The 21043-nt window shown below is 39.0% G+C and overlaps 2 protein-coding genes across 2 annotated transcripts in view; both read right to left on the bottom strand.

The window, feature by feature from the left end:
- The window catches only part of LOC127859696 (uncharacterized), a 99099-nt gene extending 89811 nt beyond the window's left edge, over positions 1 to 9288 (bottom strand). Inside the window, exons 1-6 of the mRNA XM_052397202.1 lie at positions 9066 to 9288; positions 4319 to 4472; positions 4039 to 4112; positions 1997 to 2035; positions 989 to 1240; positions 169 to 357 (exon numbers count right to left, since the gene is read on the bottom strand). Of these exons, the coding sequence (XP_052253162.1) occupies positions 169 to 357; positions 989 to 1240; positions 1997 to 2035; positions 4039 to 4112; positions 4319 to 4472; positions 9066 to 9288 (931 nt within the window). The remainder of the gene's footprint in view (positions 1 to 168; positions 358 to 988; positions 1241 to 1996; positions 2036 to 4038; positions 4113 to 4318; positions 4473 to 9065) is intronic.
- Positions 9289 to 9445: 157 nt separating this feature from the next.
- LOC127859695 (C-type mannose receptor 2-like) overlaps positions 9446 to 21043 on the bottom strand; it is a 29842-nt gene continuing 18244 nt past the window's right edge. Inside the window, exons 9-16 of the mRNA XM_052397201.1 lie at positions 19208 to 19337; positions 18868 to 18944; positions 18445 to 18570; positions 16983 to 17120; positions 15785 to 15946; positions 11728 to 11810; positions 9965 to 10133; positions 9446 to 9462 (exon numbers count right to left, since the gene is read on the bottom strand). Coding sequence (XP_052253161.1) covers positions 9446 to 9462; positions 9965 to 10133; positions 11728 to 11810; positions 15785 to 15946; positions 16983 to 17120; positions 18445 to 18570; positions 18868 to 18944; positions 19208 to 19337 — 902 coding nt within the window. The remainder of the gene's footprint in view (positions 9463 to 9964; positions 10134 to 11727; positions 11811 to 15784; positions 15947 to 16982; positions 17121 to 18444; positions 18571 to 18867; positions 18945 to 19207; positions 19338 to 21043) is intronic.

The raw sequence follows: 21043 nt of genomic DNA, 5'->3' as shown, positions 1-21043 counted from the left end.
CACATACCATGCAAGTAGAAATGAAGAACTATAATGCAAAATTTGTTTTAAATAAACATACATTGTCAAATCGACTAATAACTGTCATAATATTCATTAGTTCGTACATATATTTAGAGCGCGACAATATTTGTTAGAATGTTTGATTATTTTGTTAAATATACGAACCATCTACTCCGCCATCTTTCTTGGGAAGAAACGCCAACGCTTCTTCGTTTCTGCATGCGCTGTCTGAGTCGGCAAATGTGAGATTTTCTTGTCCGCGTATAACACATGCCCCTGTGTTGCTAATCTCTGTCCATCCCGTCTTGCACGGACCACTGACTGTTTTGTCCATTACCGGTAAATGCGAACCAGCTGAAGTAATTACATATTATACGTGTGACAAATAATAGATTGATTAAAATATTTTATAACGCTGGTGGAGAACAAGATATCAATTAACCAATATTCTATTGAGACAACAGTATCGTACGACAATATGTGTATTGTATTTTCTATTAAAAAATAGAAAATCGTACGACACTATGTGTATTGCCTGTTCTGTTGAAACATTGCGTATCGTACAACAATGTGTGTATTGCATGTTCTATTCAAACATAGCGTATGGTATAACAATATGTGTATTACATGTTCTATTGAGACATAGCGTATCGTACGACAATATGTGTATTGTATGTTCTATTGAAAAATAGAAAATCGTACGACAATTTAAGTATTGCATGTTCTGTTGAAACATTGCGTATCGTACAACAATGTATGTATTGCATATTCTATTGAAACAAAGCTTATCGTACAACAATGGGTGTATTATACGTTTGATTGACACCCAGCGTACACTTTGTATTGCACGTTATATGTAAACGGAGCCTACAATACAACAATATTTGTATTGCATTTTCTATTAAAACGCTCCTAAAGAATGCCTTATTTAACAGACATATCACTGTTGGTTGGTACCATTATATAACATATGCCTCAAACGAACCCGTGCACATAGGGACAGGACAGAACTCCCAGCGTCGGCCGGGGTCGTTCGTGTAGCACCAAGGTGTCCCTTCGCCGTCAGGGTCTCTGCAGTAGTTCTTCGCCTCAGTGACAATTTCACCGTTAGCGAATCTTTGTCTATCGTTGAAATTGTGCGTGTGAGGAGTGTCGAGGCTCCATAACTGACATTCACGCCCACTGACCGTGTGAGTCAGCATGCCTCGCCATTCAGTGGACACCGACACACAGTTCGCTGTTTTGAAAATTGAACATTGAAAAACATACTATTTAGCATCATGATATATTGTTTTATTTTATTAAAGTGCTCCTTTAATGTTCCTTTTCAGTTTACCAGTTTATGATTACACTCAGCACATTTACAAATGCGATATGAGGTACAATAAAACAAATACAAATAAAAGATCCATGACAGACTGCGGGTATACACAATTATTATAATGTGTGTGAATACTTATAATATACACAAACATCATCAGTAAACAGACTTATGAACATATTAGAAAGTATCTAATGCGATAATTCTGCAAACAAAATATCAACAAAACATAGACAATAACTTTTTGTGTGCCGGATGGCTAATGCATTCTGTTCAAAACTTCATTTAAGAACTTGCCTAGATTCAATAGTATGTGATTATTCTTTACGTTCATTAAGGCGTCAAAACTTACGCAATTACTGTTTTTTATATATGTTCGAGTTATAAGTTTGTTTCGTGATTCGTTCAATACAGTACATTTAAAGAGGTTATGATATTCGTCACTAACTTCGCTAGCGTTACATAAAGTGCATAGTCTATTACAACGTTCTATATTTGACCATCTAAGTTTTTCAGATGAAATAATCATTTAAAGTTCTATCTGAATCGGTACATGCAATAATAATAGAAGAAGAAAGAACGAAATCCGAAATAAAGAAAATATAACGCGGAAGGACAATACGACTACTCAATGAACACTATATTACGAACGTAAATATAAAGTTTACCTACAATTATTTTTTGATAAAACAGTTGGTCTTGTGCCGTCGTCTGAAATTAAAATACTTATGTTGAAAATGAAGCAACCACAATGGTGACCTTGTTGAAAATTTATGTTATTTAAATTCACAACGAATTTTAACTTTCACGATTCTTTGTTCATGTTAAGCTACGACACACCTTGTTCAGGTTAAATAAACGGAAATATTATAATTGGGTGGCAATTCAGCAAACATGTCGAACATTTAGCAATGTAATGTATACGATTTAAAATAAACTATTAAATTCAACAAATCAAATCCATGTATGTAATTAAAAGTAGCATCTGTGCTTGTGTGAAAGAAATCCAAAAGGGCTCACAGATATAAAAATAGCGAATTTGCGCAAAAATTTGGAACTAATATTATCAAAGTGTTTTTATTATGACAAGTGACAAATGACAAAACATTAAGACATGCCAACTCAGTATTCGCATGTTTTATCCCCGGCAAAAGCAGAGGGATATAGTTTTGGCGTAGTCAGTCCGAACGTCTGTCGCAAACATTAATTTTATGGCGGGCGATATCAATTTAACGAATTTGCTTGTTTAGCATACAATAACATATATTTTGAATCGCATTTTCTACAAGCTAATTATGTCGTGTTATAGACATATTAAATACAGGTATGCGAAAGCAATCTATGCAATATGAATAATTAATCCCTATGCATCTTACAGAATATAGTAAAGTGAATATTGTCTACCTTAATTACGATGAAAATACTGTTTTTTTGTCATCGGAAATAATCATGGAAGATAAACTGTATGAACTCCATAGAGTTCCTGTGTTGAAATGAGGCACCAGAACCTTATTACGTTATTTCCAAAACTACAAAATTGGGTTCATCGTAAAATGCATAAACCCCAAAATCCCACTGAAAAACGTCCAATAATGGACGGTTACCGGTTCGTATTCGATTTACAGTAGGACGAGAATAGCTGGGTGGCGGCACTTCAATGTTTAATTACATTATTTTTTTATATTATTTTTTCTTCTTGTGCACTAATCAAATATTTCAAAACCGCTTTTATCTCTTCCAAAAAGAGAGAGAGAAACGGGAGAGAGAGAGAGAGAGAGAGAGAGAGAGAGAGAGAGAGAGCGAGAGAGAGAGAGAGAGAGAGAGAGCGAGAGAGAGAGGGAGAGAGAGAGAAAAAAGAGGGAGAGAGAGAGAGAGAGAGAGAGAGCGAGAGAGAGAGAGAGAGAGAGAGAGAGAGAGAGAGAGAGAGAGAAAGGGGAGAGAGAAAGAAACAAAAGAAGAGAGAGAGAGAGAGAGAGAGAGAGAGAGAGAGAGAGAGAGAGAGAGCGAGAGAGAGAGAGAGAGAGAAAGAGAGAGGGAGAGAGAGGGAGAGAGAGAAAGAGAGAAAGGAGAGAGAGGAGATCGAGAGATCTCGAGAGCTCTCTTCTATCTCTCCCCTCTAACTCTCTCTCTCTCTCTTCTCTCTCTCTCTCTCTCTCTCTCTCTCTCTCTCTCTCTCCCTCTCTCTCTCTCTTCTTCTTCTTCACCTTTCAAATGTAATCCTATTACATATTTTTTACAATTTAAAACTCTATACTCAGGGTTTGTCTCTTTTTTGCCAAAATAATTACATTTCGTAACTCTTTATTTTCGTCCCTGTTTTCGCTTATCTTTTAACATTTCGATCATGGATTTTACAACCGGATTAAGGTCATAAAACATGGCAGATGCATGGCTGAAGACAATGGACCATAACAGTTGCGTAATTGGCTAAATAACCATTTATGCCTACGTAGGACGCAGTACCTTAATTTTTCGGACACCTGTATTTTTTTTTTAATATTTTAGGTATCTAAATTTTTGGACTCGAAAAAATAATTATTTTCAAGTGTCCGAAAACATGTTATTGTATTTGTATAGGGAAAAGAATTATAAAAGACATTGTTTTCGTTCTAATACTATTCAAACATGGTCATTGTTTAAATGGTACATGTAATTCTAGGTAAAACAATGTGTATACATTAATATGTTAAAACCAATTACAATACTGTACTCACACAGAAGGACTTCCACTTCACATAGTGTCAGGGTGCTACTTTTCACCTTTCCTGGTAAGTCTATACGAACAAACCTGGAAAAAAACAAATGATCCGCGTTTTAACAGTTGTTAAATCTTACAGCTGGTATTTGTCTAAAACATCCTTTATACGAGAATATAGTAAAATACTGTTTGGACCAATACATAAGTGGCTACAGTCATCACATTTAAAATATGTTCATAATACAAATGCGAATTGATCGATGTATCAAATGTCAATAATTATTAATGAAACCTACCGCCCCACTGAAGGTGGGTCCAAAACAATGGTGATCACCGACTGCGGTGTGGGCGATAGCTCCGTGTAGACGAGGAACGCTGGGTCTTCAGTGTTGGAGGCATTGCTCAGAAACACTCGAAAACCGGACATGGCAGTACGACAGTCGTTGGAGCCTTATTAAGTATACAACGAACAAACATGGTAGGCATCAAGTGTAAGCAGTCCTATTCAAATATCGACCAATGAATTTATTCATTAATGAGTATGTGATAGAAAACACCTCACAGTGTCATACTTTATAGGTTGCCGAACAGTTAAGACATTGGTGCATGTAACCGATGCTTATTTATTTATATGTGAGCAAAGCAATGAATTTAAACTTGGGCTCGAAACGTTTTTTGTCTAGCTTTGCTCATTTAAATAAATTTAAAATGCGAATAAAACGACAATAATAACAAAACATCATATACGAAATATCATATGTATATGTTGACATCGTTAAAGTGATATTAAGGGCATTTTCACTGTTGAATTGAGCTGAAAAGAATTAACAGGTCAAAAAAGTAAGTTAAAATGTGGTTACTGACCAATTATCTGCAACTCATCTTGCTACGAGTTGTTTATAAAAATATATTTTATATTATATATTTTACGTGACCCACCCAGTCCTGTAAGCCGAAATGATCCGTAAAACAAAATGGTGTCTTTGTGTCGTATAAACGAATCTGCACTCAAACTAAATTTAGGTTCACATTGTACATGCGTGATCAGTTGTCAATCGAAAGTACGGTTAATATTCAAATGCATTATTTTTCTCTTTCCGGGATATTGTTTTAGTATGCTGATGCTGCATTAACAAATATAAGTGTATGTGAAGTGAAAACACCAAAAATAAACAACGGTTGCGATAGACACCTATAAACTGTTAGATGCCCATAATATCACTTTAATCAAAGTTCACATTAAAAAAATGTCTGACAATTATTTATGTGCTTGCTAATATACTATGTTTATTTATACATAATGATAAAATATGACATTTCTGCAGTGAAATAATGGCAGTGAAAATAAAAAAAAAATATAAACACCGGTGAATATAACAAATTTTCGAAACTACTTTTTCTATTTTTAGATTATCATATCAAGATTATAACGCCGCCATGGCTGGCCCCAAGCCCGGATGCGAAAGGAGGAGGGTTGTGTGCAGGGCCAGCAACCCTGCCACGTTAAACCACAATAAAGCTACAGAAACCAACACTAGAGAAACAAACAATGTAGGAATGGGGATCGATGCAGACCAGGCAACTGGAATAGGACGGATGGCAGCCAAACCCAGCCCGAGCTGCCATCCCGATAGCAAACATCATCGGACCAAAGACAATACGACGAGTTGGCTGCTGGAATGTTAGAACGCTCTACCAGACAGGCCGGCTAGCTCAAGTCGTGAGGGAAACGACCAGTTATAACATCAGTATACTGGGAATTAAGAAATGAAAGATGGACGGGTACAGGAAAAAGACAACTAGCTTCAGGTCACTCGATAGCATATTCAGGAAGGCCAGATGACCAACATGACAGAGGAGTTGTCCTAATAATTGACCAAACAGCACACAAGAGTCTTATAGAGTGGAAACCAATCAATGAAAGGCTCATGTCAGCACGATTCAACTCTTCTTATGTCAATCTTACAGTTATAGTATGCTACGCACCAACTGAGTTAGCGAACAACATCAAAAAGGAGTAATTTTATGACAAGTTTCAGGAAACAGTGGAAAATACACCAACACATGATGTCCTTCTTGTATTGAGAGATTTAAATGCTAAGGTAGGTATGGATAACACAGGGAAGGAGTCTACTATGGGAAAACATAAATGTGGAGTAAGAAATGATAATGGGGAAAGACTTGTAGAGCTGTGTGAAGAAAACAATCTTGTAATTGGAGGAACCATATTTCCACATAAGGAGATTCACAAGTGGACATGGAAATCACCAGATGGACTTACCAACAACCAGATAGATCATATTTTAATCAACAGGCGGTGGAGGGGAAGTATTCAGGATGTCAGTGCAATGAGGGGAGCAGATGTCAACAGTGATCATGCACTTGTCATAGCAAAAATTAAGCTGAAAATGAAAAGAGCAAAACTAAGTAAACAAAGATCTCCACGGTTAGATGTGGCTCAGCTCAGAAACCCGATGGTGAAGAGAAGCTTTCAAATTGAACTGAAGAACAGGTTTTGCCTGCTCAATAACAAACAGGAAGTAACCATTGATATGTTTAATCAGGAAATTCTTGCAGCTGGAAAGAAGATTATCGGTACAGCAAGGAAAAGGAAGGAGCAGTGGATATCTAGAGACACATGGACAAAGATTGATGAACGAAAGGAGATTAAGAAAAAGATACTGCAAACCAATCAAAACGCCTCAAACAACAGCTAAAGGACGCCTACGAAACTCTGGATAAAGATGTAAAGAGGCTGACAAAGGTTAACAAGAAGCAGTTAATCGATAATCTAGCCACAGAAGCTGAGAAGGCTGCAGAGAGACAAGATATGAGCACACTATACAAAATCACTAAACACTTACAGGAGGATTTACCTCTACAGATAATCCGATTAAAAACCAACAAGGGGAACTTATCTCTGACGATCAAGCAAAGCTCAAGTGGTGGTAAGAACACTTTGAAAGAGTACTAAACAAAGACAGCACAGATACAGAAGCAGAAATTCCCCCAGCTGAAGTACCATTAAACGTCAACTTAGAACCACCATCAGAACATGAGATCAGACTTGCCATCCAAAAATTGAAGAATGGGGAAGCACCTGGAATTGATAATATACAAGCAGAACTACTTAAAGTAGAGGAACAGATGACGCCTGTATTACTAGCTAATATCATGAGGAAAATATGGATCTACGAGACAGAACCGGGTGATTGGAAGGTGGACATAATTGTTAAATTACCTAAAAAGGGAGACCTTACAAATTGTAATAATTGGAGAGGAATACTGCTGTTGTCAGTTACCAGTAAAGTATTGAGCCGTATAATCCTTAATAGAATTTCAACATGTCTAGATAAGCTACTGCGTAAGAACCAAGCAGGCTTCAGGGAAGGAAGGTTTTGTTCAGACCAGATTTTTACACTTAGACAGATCATAGAGCAGAGCCGTGAATGGAATGCTACAATTTACGCCAATTTTATAGATTTTCAAAAGGCATTTGATAGCATACACAAACCCGCTTTGTGGAGAATTTTTGCCCACTATGGGATACCGGATAAGATTTCGTCCATCATAAAGATGCTTTACACAGACTTCAGCGCCAAGGTGATTTGTGGCTCATCTCTCACAGAAAACCTCGAAATAAAAACAGGTGTGAAACAAGGATGCATTCTATCCCCCCTCCTATTTTCACTTTGCATTGATTGGCTGATGAGAAACAGAAGGCTCAGTTAGGGGCTTACAGAGGACCTTTACCGAGTCATTGGAGGAACTTGGTTTTGCAGATGACATCGCTCTATTGACCCAACGACACCAGGATATACAAACCAAGACCAAGAATGTAGACAGTTTAGAGAAGGAAATTGGACTTACTATCAATGGAAACAAAACAAAGATTATGAGAATCAATGCAAAAACTGACCAGCCTATTACCATTAATAACATTACCATTCGGGAAGTAAATGATTTTATATATCTAGGTAGTAAAGTGACAAGCGATGGAAACTCTGAAGAGGATGTTAATAATAGATTATCCAAAGCAAGAGGTAGTTTTGCTGCCCTCCGTAACATCTGGAAATCCAAAAATTTGTCAATTACCACCAAAATAAGGATCTTCAAGAGTAATGTACTTGCTGTCCTGCTATATGGATCAGAGTCCTGGAAGACCTCCACATCAATATGTAACAAGCTGAAAGTATTCCAAAGGAGATGTCTTAGGAGGACTCTTCGTATATTTTGGCCTAACATTATAACCAACGCAGAGCTCCATCATAGGACTAACACAAACTCCCTTTCTATTGAAAATAAAACATCGAAGAGATGGCGTTGGATTGGTCATGTACTACGAATGGAAGAGGAAGCTATTCCACGAGTTGCTTTAAGATGGACACCTATCGGCAGACGTCCAAGAGGCCGACCTAAATAAACATGGCGCAGATCAGTTGACAAAGATATGAGGAAGGAGAGATGGAGCTGGGGTCAGATACAAACTTGGGCTAAGGACCGGCTACATTGGCGTACTCTAGTGAAGGCCTTATGTGCAAGAGGACTAAGTAAGTAAGTAATATCAAGATTATCATATTTTTTATGATCACGAGTGAATTAAAATTGGTATTCCATCGAATACAACATATTTTCTTTTTATTTAATGCTTTTTCACCGTTTATTTACATTGAAAAAGAGTTTAACTGGAGAATTTCGCTGGAATAATGACGTCATTTTGTGTATTGAAATGTATTTAGGCACGCCACGGGAGAAAGGGTAACTTTTCAGCGAAAGTGAAACAGCTGTTAATTATTTTCTTGAAAAGGGGGCAATAAAGAAACAGAAAAGTTGTTCATGTCAGTGTAAGATCGTTTGTTATTTCACTCGTGATCATAGAAAAATAATATTTTCACGCGTGGCGCATGAACAAATATACTCTATTTTTCAATCACCGTGTATTATTTGGAGAATTACCAGGTAGTGTATCCTTTTTGAACACACACTATAAACTAACTTTAATTAAATGTATGCGAACGAAATGCGATCAAGTCATTTACTGACATGAGTTGGTGACGAATCTGTGGATGATGACCGTGCCAATAGGGTAGGCGACCCCGAGGTCAAGTTGCCAGGCGGGGTCTGCAAGGGCGGTCTTATTCAGGACAGCGCAAAGATCAGGCTTCGTGTCCGACCTTCCGCCAATAACACCGTCTATGGCTTTATATGCGACGGAACTGTTTGTTGCAACTTTACCAAGGGCGATGTGTAGCCTTAAACAGAGCATCGCTTGACTTTTAACAGTGCATTTGGGTGTGAAGCATTACTAAGATCCTAGGATCAGTGAACTTGAAACATGCTATACACGCTTTGAAAAAAACACAACTAACTTTTTATCATTGGATTCGTGTTAAGCATAATTCAGTTACACGTTTCTATTACCATCATTGTGCTAAAAGCTCTGAAAAACGAAATTTGTTAATTTATATGATTTTTACATGTCAGCCTTTGTATGTGAAACTTTAAACACGTGATTTCCGTACAAAAATTATTTATAGTGTAGTTTAATTAAAACGTGATTGACAATTGTTGTAATCCGGATCCAAATCATTTTGGAAAACCCATCCTATCCACCGGTACAAACAAATCTGGCCTATTGTCTGATCAAATGATAATTTGGTAATTGTATAGGATAATAACGGTTGATATGGTATGTGATTATTTAGTAATTGAATAAAATAATAACGGTTGATACGGTATGTGATTTTAAAGTAATTAAATAAGATAATAACGATCGATCCGGTATGTGACTTTGAATTATTCCATTATATAATAATGGTTGATACGGTATGTTATTTTATTTTTTAAACTAAATGAGTAAGATTTGTTTGTACTTGCAGATAGGTGGATTTTATTCAAATTAAGCCGAATCCGGATTAAGTCTATTATTTGTAAACGCATACCAGCCCTCTTCTGACAGACGACCCCTGCCTTGAAGCTACAGGGTACGTCCCTCCAGCGTCCCCGCGACGTGACGTCACGCGTGTATCTCATGAGCACACAGTTTTCAGAGTAGGTACCACCGATCTCGTAATTGTTGGGTTCGTTAGCAGCCCAATCACCTGGCCCAACCTTTAGGTAAATACATCTTTTTTAGAATCAATACATTTCAGTAAAAAATTATTTAATCAACCAATCAGAGGGGGTAATCACGTGATTATCAAGATAGCGACGTCCATGCCGAGGCAGGTATTTGTCGCCGTTTTTGTTGCCCTTTATTACTTGTATTAAGTTTTTAAATTCCGCTCACTTTCCAACTATATTAGCAAGAAAGTTACTGGCGTTTATTTCATAGTTATATTCGCTCTATATCTCGACTTTACTCGCTGCGAAATTTCTTAGCGGGATGACCTAATAAGGGTTCCACTAAGAAAATTTGCGGGAAGTAAAGTAGAGATATAAAGCGAATTTAAATACAAAAATAAACGTTAATAACATTTTTACTGATATGGCTGGAAAGTGAGCGTCATTTAAAAAAATAAACAAAAGTAATAAAGGGTATACAACGGCGAAAAATAACTGTCTCGGCATGGACGTCGCAATCGTTACTATCACGTGATTACGGTAAATGCTATAATCAGAAATAATTCTGTACATACAATCAAATCGCCATTAGTGGAGATCCCCCGATATCAGAACAAAATAATGATTCGTGATTTTTCTTAGCGCTTTCTTATTTAAAAAATAATGCAACTGTTGTCCAAGCTATAAAAAAAATATAAAGGCGCAACATTACCCGATATACCTAAGCGCTTAAATGACAGATTCAAGCCATTTATAATTAATCATGAATTGCATATTCCTAATAAGCGTTCAAGACGGCAATACATATACGAAAGCATCACCATTTAATCTAATATTGCTTAAGTATTATCAATAATTAATTCAATTAAATCAATTTGTTTTCAGCAGTGTTTATTTACTTCATGAAATCACTTTATAATCGGATGTACAGTCAGCGGTGCAATTATGTGTGTATTTCAAGCAGATGTCACATATTTGTTTTTGAACCGTCAAATAAGGTGTTGCTTTTCTTTTGCTGTTTCGCTTGTGACCACAACAGACAGTTGAATTTATTACCGTGAGACCTGGGTGTTTATGTGATAGAGATCAACTATTTATAAATAATGCGTCATTTTAATGACTTCTAATTACATTTAAAGTTCAACTTCCAGCAAATTATATATGCAGTCGGAAGACCAAAATATACAGTCTACCATTGAATTGGACGTCGATATTGTCAAATTATTTTTAATATTTTCAAAAGCGCAAAAAATAGTTAAGCTTCTTTGATGAAACTCGGTTTGTGCACAGAGTTTCAAATAGTAAATATTTGATCGATATGGTTACACAAATAATTGAAAACTTAAATCTGGATAATTGTCCTTTGAGATTCATATAGATATCATGTTCTTACTCCGACAACATTAACCAGGTAGCATAATGCTGTGGCATCCCTGACAAAACCACATGTGACAGACAGACAGACAGACAGACAGACAGACAGACAGACAGACAGACAGACAGACAGACAGACAGTATAATAATTATAATAATAACAATAGTAATAATAAATATTTAATAATAATAATAATATTTTGCGCACAAAAAAAACACCAAAGCACATGCATCGATAATGCAAACAGTTTCAATTCATAACACTTACCATAAGCGTATTGTCGTGCCAGACATAGCGACCCTCCATTTCTCGATCGTTAAGTGACGTCCACGTATCTTCAGTAATAATGGCTGAAAATAAAGTCAATAACCTGAGACATATAAACTTATTCATATATTTCTATAAATTGTACCTCACATACACGCGTCCTTCTTTGTTTATATGAAGGGTATAGGCCCTTAAAATACGAAGTGGTAATCAAGAGCATACGGAGCGGTCACTATTTTCTTTAACTACCTACATGTACTTCACTATTTAATTTAACTTACATCCAAATGTTACGCTGTTTACCACTTTGTTGAAACGAGAAGGCAACATTTTGTGATGATACATAGTTTTCACTTGTAATGTTCCTCTCATGAATATTCAAAATGCGCAGGTCATTGCGCAAAGTAATAATAGGGTTAATATTATTATTATTATTATTATTATTATTATTATTATTATTATTATTATTATTATTATTATTATCATTATTATTGTTGTTGTTGTTGTTGTTATTATTATTATTGTTAGCTGCAATTTCCAGCTACGTGTAATTAATTTTACTTAAAGATATTCTATTTTAAAAAAGGTCTTGTGTTGCGTATGGTGGAGGGGGCCGGGGTAACCCGGGTAAACTCCACCTGTGCGGTATGGCGACCATTCACTAAGCTTACATGTATGGTGGAGGGGGCCGGGGTAACCCGGGGAAACTCCACCTGTGCGGTATGGCGACCATTCACTTAGCTTACATGTATGATGGAGGGGGCCAGGGTAACCCGGGGAAACTCCACCGGTGCGGTATGGCGACCATTAACTAAGCTTAAATGTATGATGGAGGGGGCCGGGGTAACCCGGGGAAACTCCACCGGAGCGGTATGGCGACCATCAACTAAGCTTACATGTATGATGGAGGGGGCCGGGGTAACCCGGGGAAACTCCACCTGTGCGGTATGGCGACCATTCACTAAGCTTACATGTATGATGGAGGGGGCCGGGGTAACCCGGGGAAACTCCACCGTTGCGGTATGGCGACCATTTACTAAGCTTACATGTATGATGGAGGGGGCCGGGGTAACCCGGGGAAACTCCAACTGTGCGGTATGACGACCATTCACTTAGCTCACATGTATGGTGGAGGGGGCCGGGGTAACCCGGAGAAACTCCACCGGTGCGGTATGGCGACCATTCACTTAGCTCACATGTATGGTGGAGGGGGCCGGAGTAACCCGGGGAAACTCCACCTGGGCGGTATGGCGACCATTAACTGAGCTGACATGTATGGTGGAGGGGGGCTGGGATAACCCGGGGAAACTCCACCGGTGCGGTATGGCGACCATCAACTAAGCTTACATGTATGGTGGAGGTGGCTGGGGTAACCCGGGGAAACTCCACCGGTGCGGTATGGCGACCATTCACTTAGCTCATATGTATGGTAGAGGGGGCCGGGGTAACCCGGGGAAACTCCACCTGGGCGGTATGGCGACCATTAACTAAGCTTACATGTATGATGGAGGGGGTCGGGGTAACCCGGGAAAACTCCACCTGTGCGGTATGGCGACCATTCACTAAGCTTACATGTATGCTGGAGGGGGCCGGGGTAACCCGGGGAAACTCCACCGGTGCGGTATGGCGACCATTAACTAAGCTTACTTGTATGGTGGAGGGGGCCGTGGTAACCCGGAGAAACTCCACCTGTGCGGTATGGCGACCATTCACTAAGCTTTCATGTATGATGGAGGGGGCCGGGGTAACCCGGGGAAACTCCACCGGTGCGGTATGGCGACCATTAACTAAGCTTATATATGGTGGAGGGGGCTGGGGTAACCCGGGGAAACTCCATCTGTACGGTATGGCGACCATTAACTAAGCTTATATGTATGATGGAGTGGGCCGGGGTAATTCGGGGAAACCTGTGCGGTATGGCGACCATTAACTAAGCTTACATGTATGGTGGAGTGGCTAGATTAACCTGGGGAAACTCCATCGGTGCGGTATGGCGACCATTCACTAAGCTTACATGTATGATGGAGGGGGCCGGGTAACCCGGGGAAACTCCACCGGTACGGTATGGCGACCATTAACTAAGCTGACATGTATGGTGGATGGGGACTGGGGTAACCCGGGAAAACTCCACCTGTGCGGTATGGCGACCATTAACTAAGCTTACATTTATGGTGGAGGGGGACGGTGTAACCCAGGGACACTCCACCTGTGCGGTATGGCGACCATTAACTAAGCTTACTTGTATGGTGGAGGGGCCGGGGTGACCCGGGGAAACCTATGCGGTACGACGACCATTAACTAAGCTGACATGTATGGTGGAGGGGGGCTGGGGTAACCCGGGGAAACTCCACCTATGCGGTATGGCGACCATTAACTTAGCTTACATGTATGGTGGAGGGGGCCGCGGTAGCCCGGGGACACTCCACCTGTGCGGTAGGGCGACCATTAACTAAGCTCACCTGTATGGTGGAGGGGCCGGAGTAACCCGGGGAAACCTGTGCGGTATGGCGACCATTAACTTATCTAACATGTATGGTGGAGTGAGCCGGGGTAACCCGGGGAAACTCCACCTGTGCGGTATGGCGACCATTAACTAAGCTAATATGTATGGTGGAGAGGGCCAGGGTAGCCCGGGGAAACTCCACCTTTGCGGTATGGCGACCATTAACTAAGCTTACATGTATAATGTAGGGGTCGGGGTAACCCGGGGAAACTCCACCTGGGCTGTATGGCGACCATTAACTAAGCTTACATGTATGGTGGGGTGGAGGTGCCGGGGTAACCCGGGGAAACTCCACCTATGCGGTTTGGCGACCATTAACTAAGCTTACATGTATGGTGGAGGGGGCCGGAGTAACCCGGGGAAACTCCACCTGTGCGATATGGCGACCATTAACTAAGCTCACATGTATGGTGGAGGGGGCCGGAGTAACCCGGGGAAACCTGTGCGGTATGGCGACCATTAACTAAGCTCACATGTATGGATGAGGGGGCCGGAGTAACCCGTGGAAACTCCACCTGTGCGGTATTGCGACCACTAACTAAGCTCAAATGTATGGTGGGGGGGGCCGGAGTTACCCGGGGAAACTCCACCTGTGTGGTATGGCGACCACTCACTAAGCTCACATGTATGGTGGAGGGGGCCGGGGTAACCCGGGGAAACTCCACCGGTGCGGTATGGCGACCATTCACTAAGCTCACATGTATGGTTGAGAGGGCCGGAATAAACCCGGGGAAACTCCACCTGTGCGGTATTGCGACCATTAACTAAGCTTACATGTATGGTGGAGGGGGCCGGAGTAACCCGGGGAAACTCCACTTGTGCGGTATTGCGACCATTAACTAAGCTCACATGTATGGTGGAGGGGCCGGAGTAACCCAGAGAAACTCCACCTGTGTGGAATGGCGACCATTCACTAAGCTCACATGTATGGTGGAGGGGGCCGGAGTAACCCGGGAAAACTCCACCTGTGTGGTATGGCGATCATTAACTAATCTAACATGTATGGTGGAGGGGCCGGGGAAACTCCACCGGTGCGGTATGGCGACCATTAACTAAGCTTACTTGTATGGTGGAGGGGCCGGGGTGACCCGGGGAAACCTATGCGGTACGACGACCATTTACTAAGCTCACATGTATGGTGGAGGGGGCCGGAGTAACCCGGAGAAACTCCACCTGTGCGGTATGGCGACCATTAACTAAGCTCACATGTATGGTGGAGGGGGCCGGAGTAACCCGGGGGAAACTCCACCTGTGCGGTATGGCGACCATTCACTAAGCTCACATGTATGGTGGAGGGGGCCGGAGTAACACGGGAAACTCCACCTGTGCGGTATGGCGACCATTTACTAAGCTCACATGTGCCGGGACTGGGATTGAACCCAGGCCGCCTAGATGAGAAGCGCGTGAACAGACCACTTCGCTTACCGGACAGCCCTTCATAATTATAATATGGACTGCACAGGCTAATCTGGGACGACACTTTACGCACATGCATTAAACCCAGTTTTCCCAGAACGAGGCTAATATGATTATGAATGAAATGTTGTGACTCACGGCGAAGATACTGGCGATGTTCCTCGGATACCGGTGAGGCCAGGAATGCCCCCTCCGCGGCACAAATACCCCGCGCAGTGTACCAGTCGACTGTGCCCCCGGGAACCTTGCGGTAACAATCCGCAGAATTCACGGTGAAGCCGAATGGACAGACATACTTGGCTGAAAAAATATGCGAATATCACAAGTAACCAAATGCATCATAAACAAATACAATAATATGAATGATCAAGTGCAAACTTTTTCTAAACAATTTATAACCAGATTAAATATCAAATCAAAGTTTTAATTGTCATGATTTTAATCTTGAGTGTAACAAAACCTTGAGGATGTATCATTCGTTACGAACATTAGTGTTCTAATGACGCATTCAAAATATACAGAGTTGTTTTTTTAATCGCAACTTTTATGTATCTTGTCAGTCACCAAAATTGTGTGATCCTTTCAGCATTAATATCAAATTAAGAACAAAATCTTTATTCCAACGTTATACAAATAATTAAAGAAAAAAAAGGTCATTATTGAGCCACATTGCATACATCGCAATACAACAGTCTTAAATTGAATTGCATGCTCTTTGATTAAAAAATGTGCGGCTTTTTATGGCATATTCAATTACATTATATTTAATATAAAGTGTGTGACTGTTATATGCATGTTCTATTTCATGTCTTCAGATTATAAAATGTGTGACTGTTACATGCATGTTCTATTTCATGACTTCAGATTATAAAATGTGTGACTGTTATATGCATGTTCTTTTTCATGCCCTCAGATTATAAAATTTGTGACTGTTATATGCATGTTTTATTTCATGACTTCAGATTATAAAATGTGTGACTGTTCTATGCATGTTCAATAATGCTATATGATGACAAAATATGTGGCGGTTATATGCATGTTCAATAAGGCGATTTGACGATAAAATGGGCGAATGTTATATGCATGTTCAGCCTCGCTATTTGATGATAAGATGTTGAACCGTTATACGCCTGTTCAATTATACGGTCTTTGGTGATAACATATGTGACTAAAATATGCCAGTTCAATTATAGGCTGTTTTATTGTAAAATGCGTGATAGTTGTATGTAAGTTTAATCATACCCTCTTTGATGATGCAATGCGCGACTGTTATATGCAAGTTCAGTTACCGATACGCAAACACATTCTTAAACTAATCTAATTGAAAATAACATACGCAATAAATTTAGTGTCGGCCCGGGTCCGGGCTCTCTGTACCCATTGCACTGGTCACCCCTGGAGCCGGCGGCACATCCTAGACAGACGGTCCCTACAGAAGTGCTGCCACAGTCTGCCGTGCTCCACGTGCCGTTGGCTTCAATGGAGCACACATTGACACAGTTATTTATGTATTATTAATATATAAGATTTTCCTAAATAGTATAATACATCTAAGTACATACATTAAATGACATTTGAAGACATATTAAAAAGTGCGAACAAGTTCATTTATTTCAAAAGTTAAAATTTAAAATATAAATTTTACCTCAAAGAAAACATAAATGTTTAAGGTAAAGCTGACTTACTCCTTCCTGATCTGTGTAGGTACAATGTGGTTTGTTACGTTATGAGTTTATTATGAACTATCCATAATTTTAAAGTATTAAAACATAACTTAATTAAACTAAATTTATCAAATGTCGAATGGTAATGGCATTTCATTCGTGCAAACGTGGGTGCCATTGCAAGTGAGGCTTGAGCTTAAAATTTGTGCGGGGAAAATAATATATCATTCTTTTTTTCGAGGAAGTATACATTATACATTACACACACATTTTTTTTCCTTCTGTCGTTATAAATTTTTAATGACATATGACTAGATTTTGGTAATTATTTATTATTTCAGGCTTTCTGATGGGAGAAAACAAACAGCGTGAGTTTATTTATTATTATTTTCACCTGTTACACGTAATTTACTTTCATAAATGTATATATAATGCATCAAAAAATAAATACATGTATATACCAAATAAGTCCTTCTTCATCAATATGTTTATTCCTAAGAGGTACTTTTGTAATTATTGGTTATGAAAATATTGGGGGGAGGGGGGAGTGAAACTTGGAATGTAACGAGAATCCTTTATTGTTAGATTAATTGTTATTAACTTTTATTTTGAAAGCAGATTGCAATAGGAAATATGCGAAGATAGAACAGAAAATCAAAATGTCGCAGTACATTTTTAAAGCCTCAACTTTCATCAAAGCAAACTTATGGAATATAATATTTCGTATACCGAACAAACCTGTTACAATACCACAGCGAGAGGCAGACGTATACCGAACAAACCTGTTACAATACCACAGCGAGAGGCAGACGTATACCGAACAAACCTGTTACAATACCACAGCGAGAGGCAGACGTATACCGAACAAACCTGTTACAATACCACAGCGAGAGGCAGACGTATACCGAACAAACCTGTTACAATACCACAGCGAGAGGCAGACGTATACCGAACAAACCTGTTACAATACCACAGCGAGAGGCAGACGTATACCGAACAAACCTGTTACAATACCACAGCGAGAGGCAGACGTATACCGAACAAACCTGTTACAATACCACAGCGAGAGGCAGACGTATACCGAACAAACCTGTTACAATACTACAGCGAGAGGCAGACGTATACTGAACAAACCTGTTACGATACCACAGTGAGAGGCAGACGGAATGTTGCTCTCTACTTTGTCGTTTTCAAAGTCCCCAAAGGAAGCATTTCTCGAGTCTATTTCGTCAAACCACTGCCACCCGTCGGAGCCGTTTGCTAAAAGCATGCGCGTTAAAATCACATTTTAACTTCTTAAACGGTAAACCACACAAAGCGATAAACTTATTTGTTAAATTTTCTGCTAATAATAAATACGCACACACAGTTGCCATGGTTGCCCAAAACGCCAACGAAAACAGTTATAACAATCGACGTACAAAACAGGTCAATCATACGATTTTAAGATACCAAGACAGAAATTCATGACATCATATTATTAAAGGAGCGAATTTTACCTTTATTATCAACACAATTGCACCGAATGTAAGTCTTGTTATGATATAAATAAATTACCCGCAAATCCCAGCCAAATGGATGTATTGAAGGAGAAGAACTGCTCTGCTTTTTGGACAATGTACTGCATATCAGATCTGGAAATGTATGTTCATATCAAACAACAAACAGTTTTGAAATGTTCCATACAGCAATATATGCATTTCACTATAAGAAAATAAGTCGCCGTTTATTATTCAACAATCGATTTTCTACTATTGGTTTTGTCAACCATGTCGGCGCCACTGGTGCTAAGAAATAAGAAATAAAAAGGAAATATGTCAATAAACACCAACGCGAAACAATATATGAGTATTTGAACTTATTATTTGGAATTTTAATATTGTTTTAAACAACTCACGATTTAATTCGCAGTAACTGCGTGTCTCTGAGGTTACAGAAGCTTCTTGCCTCCCACCATGTCAGCGCCTGATCGTCCACAACCTTGACGCACCATTGCAGAAACCGGATGTAATCGGCCGGACAGTCCCCTGAGGAGAGTTAAATATCAGAATATATGTCTGAACTTATCTATGTATTATAATAGATCGTGCTTAATTCTACTGTATGCTGAGGTTTCCCTCAGTATAAAACGTATAATCAAAAATGTCACAATCAATAAGAAATAATACAGCCTCTTAAAAAACACGTTACCGTTCTTGTTGTTAAGCAGTAACTGATAAGTATTCCTGTTACAGTTCAATACCCTTTATTCGACAACATTCATAATACATATACATTCAAATAAACAATCAATGAACAGTTTCTAAATTTAAAAGCATATCCTGTGACAATAATGCATGCAAATGCGATAACAATTATTATTAACGGTACACAACATTTATTAAACAATAGTAATTCTGTCGTACCTGACAATACAATCCATGGTAACAGTTACGTTATTTTTATTAATGATATTGTACATTTTGTTATGATACTAAGACCCAGATATGTACTCTGGTAGGGCCTCTGTTGATAGGTCTCACACTAATCACGGAATTAGACTGCTTAATTTCTGTAAATCATCGAAGTATCGTGTTGAGAGAACATGTGATACGAGTCAGTTGGAATACTTTCCTCATAACGGTTTATCTTCAATTGATAATTTGGTTGCCATGAACGAAATATCGAAGAATTTGTAGGACGCGTTTTTAATGAATTCAGTGACCAAACAACGTTTTCGTTTACATTTTCAGGGAGCAGGATCACTTGACTGTGTTGGGTTCCCAATTAAACGTTAATACTTTCGGACGCCCCATTTGGATTCAGGAAAGGGCGCTCACTAACTGACGCTATATACATCCTTGTTTCAAAAATATGTGAAAGAAAATAACAGACTTTAAGTTTTATACGTTGACATGATGAAATGTTTTGGTACTGTTTATCGAAATGAATTAATGCTGAAAATATACAAAGCCGGCATATAAGGAAAACTGCTGAGAATAATAACAAATATGTATGAACATGTAAAGTCGTGTGTTAAGCAGTGTACATCATACTCAGATTATTTTAACTATGCTGTAGTTTTAAAACAAGGTGAAGTTATCTCCCCTTTGTTGTCTAAGTATTGAAGACATTGTATTGATATTGTTGCTATTCAACAATTATCGGGAAATCGTCCGGGGAAGTGCAGAAACACAGATCTTGTATCAAATTACTGTATATTGCTGGTGATTAAAGATAAAAAGTGATATCACTAAAATATTGGTGTTTCGCAAACGGGGCAGATTATTTAAATCCGAAACTTGGACATTTAAAATTTCAGCAAATATAAGTATCACATGATTTTACTTATTTGGGAAACGTTTATAATTATACTGGAAATGTTCAGTTAATTCAAGAATATTTATGTGGAAAAGCACTTAAAGCTATGAATATTTTAAAAAATGCAAAAAGTTTGACTTGGAATAAAAAAACAAAATTTAAGCTATTCTATGCTTTTGTTGGGTCTATACTGAATTATGCATGTGCGATATGTGGTAAAACAAAATCAATGGAATTGGAAAGGGTACACTTAAAGTTCTGTAAACGATTGTTTAAAATACGTGTTTAATCGTCCAAGCTCTGTCGATGTTAAAATATATACATGTATTCCACATTTTAAAACTGTTTTAATTGATACCTATAAATAAAAGTGGTTTCGATGCGTTGAGAATAGCTCTATTTTAGATATGTACCATGTGGTTAAGCCTACGTT

Source organism: Dreissena polymorpha, chromosome 15 (assembly GCF_020536995.1).
Source record: "Dreissena polymorpha isolate Duluth1 chromosome 15, UMN_Dpol_1.0, whole genome shotgun sequence".
Classification (NCBI taxonomy): Eukaryota; Metazoa; Mollusca; class Bivalvia; order Myida; family Dreissenidae; genus Dreissena; species Dreissena polymorpha.
Note: the sequence above shows the minus strand (reverse complement) of the source record. Positions and strands in the feature narration are given on the sequence as shown.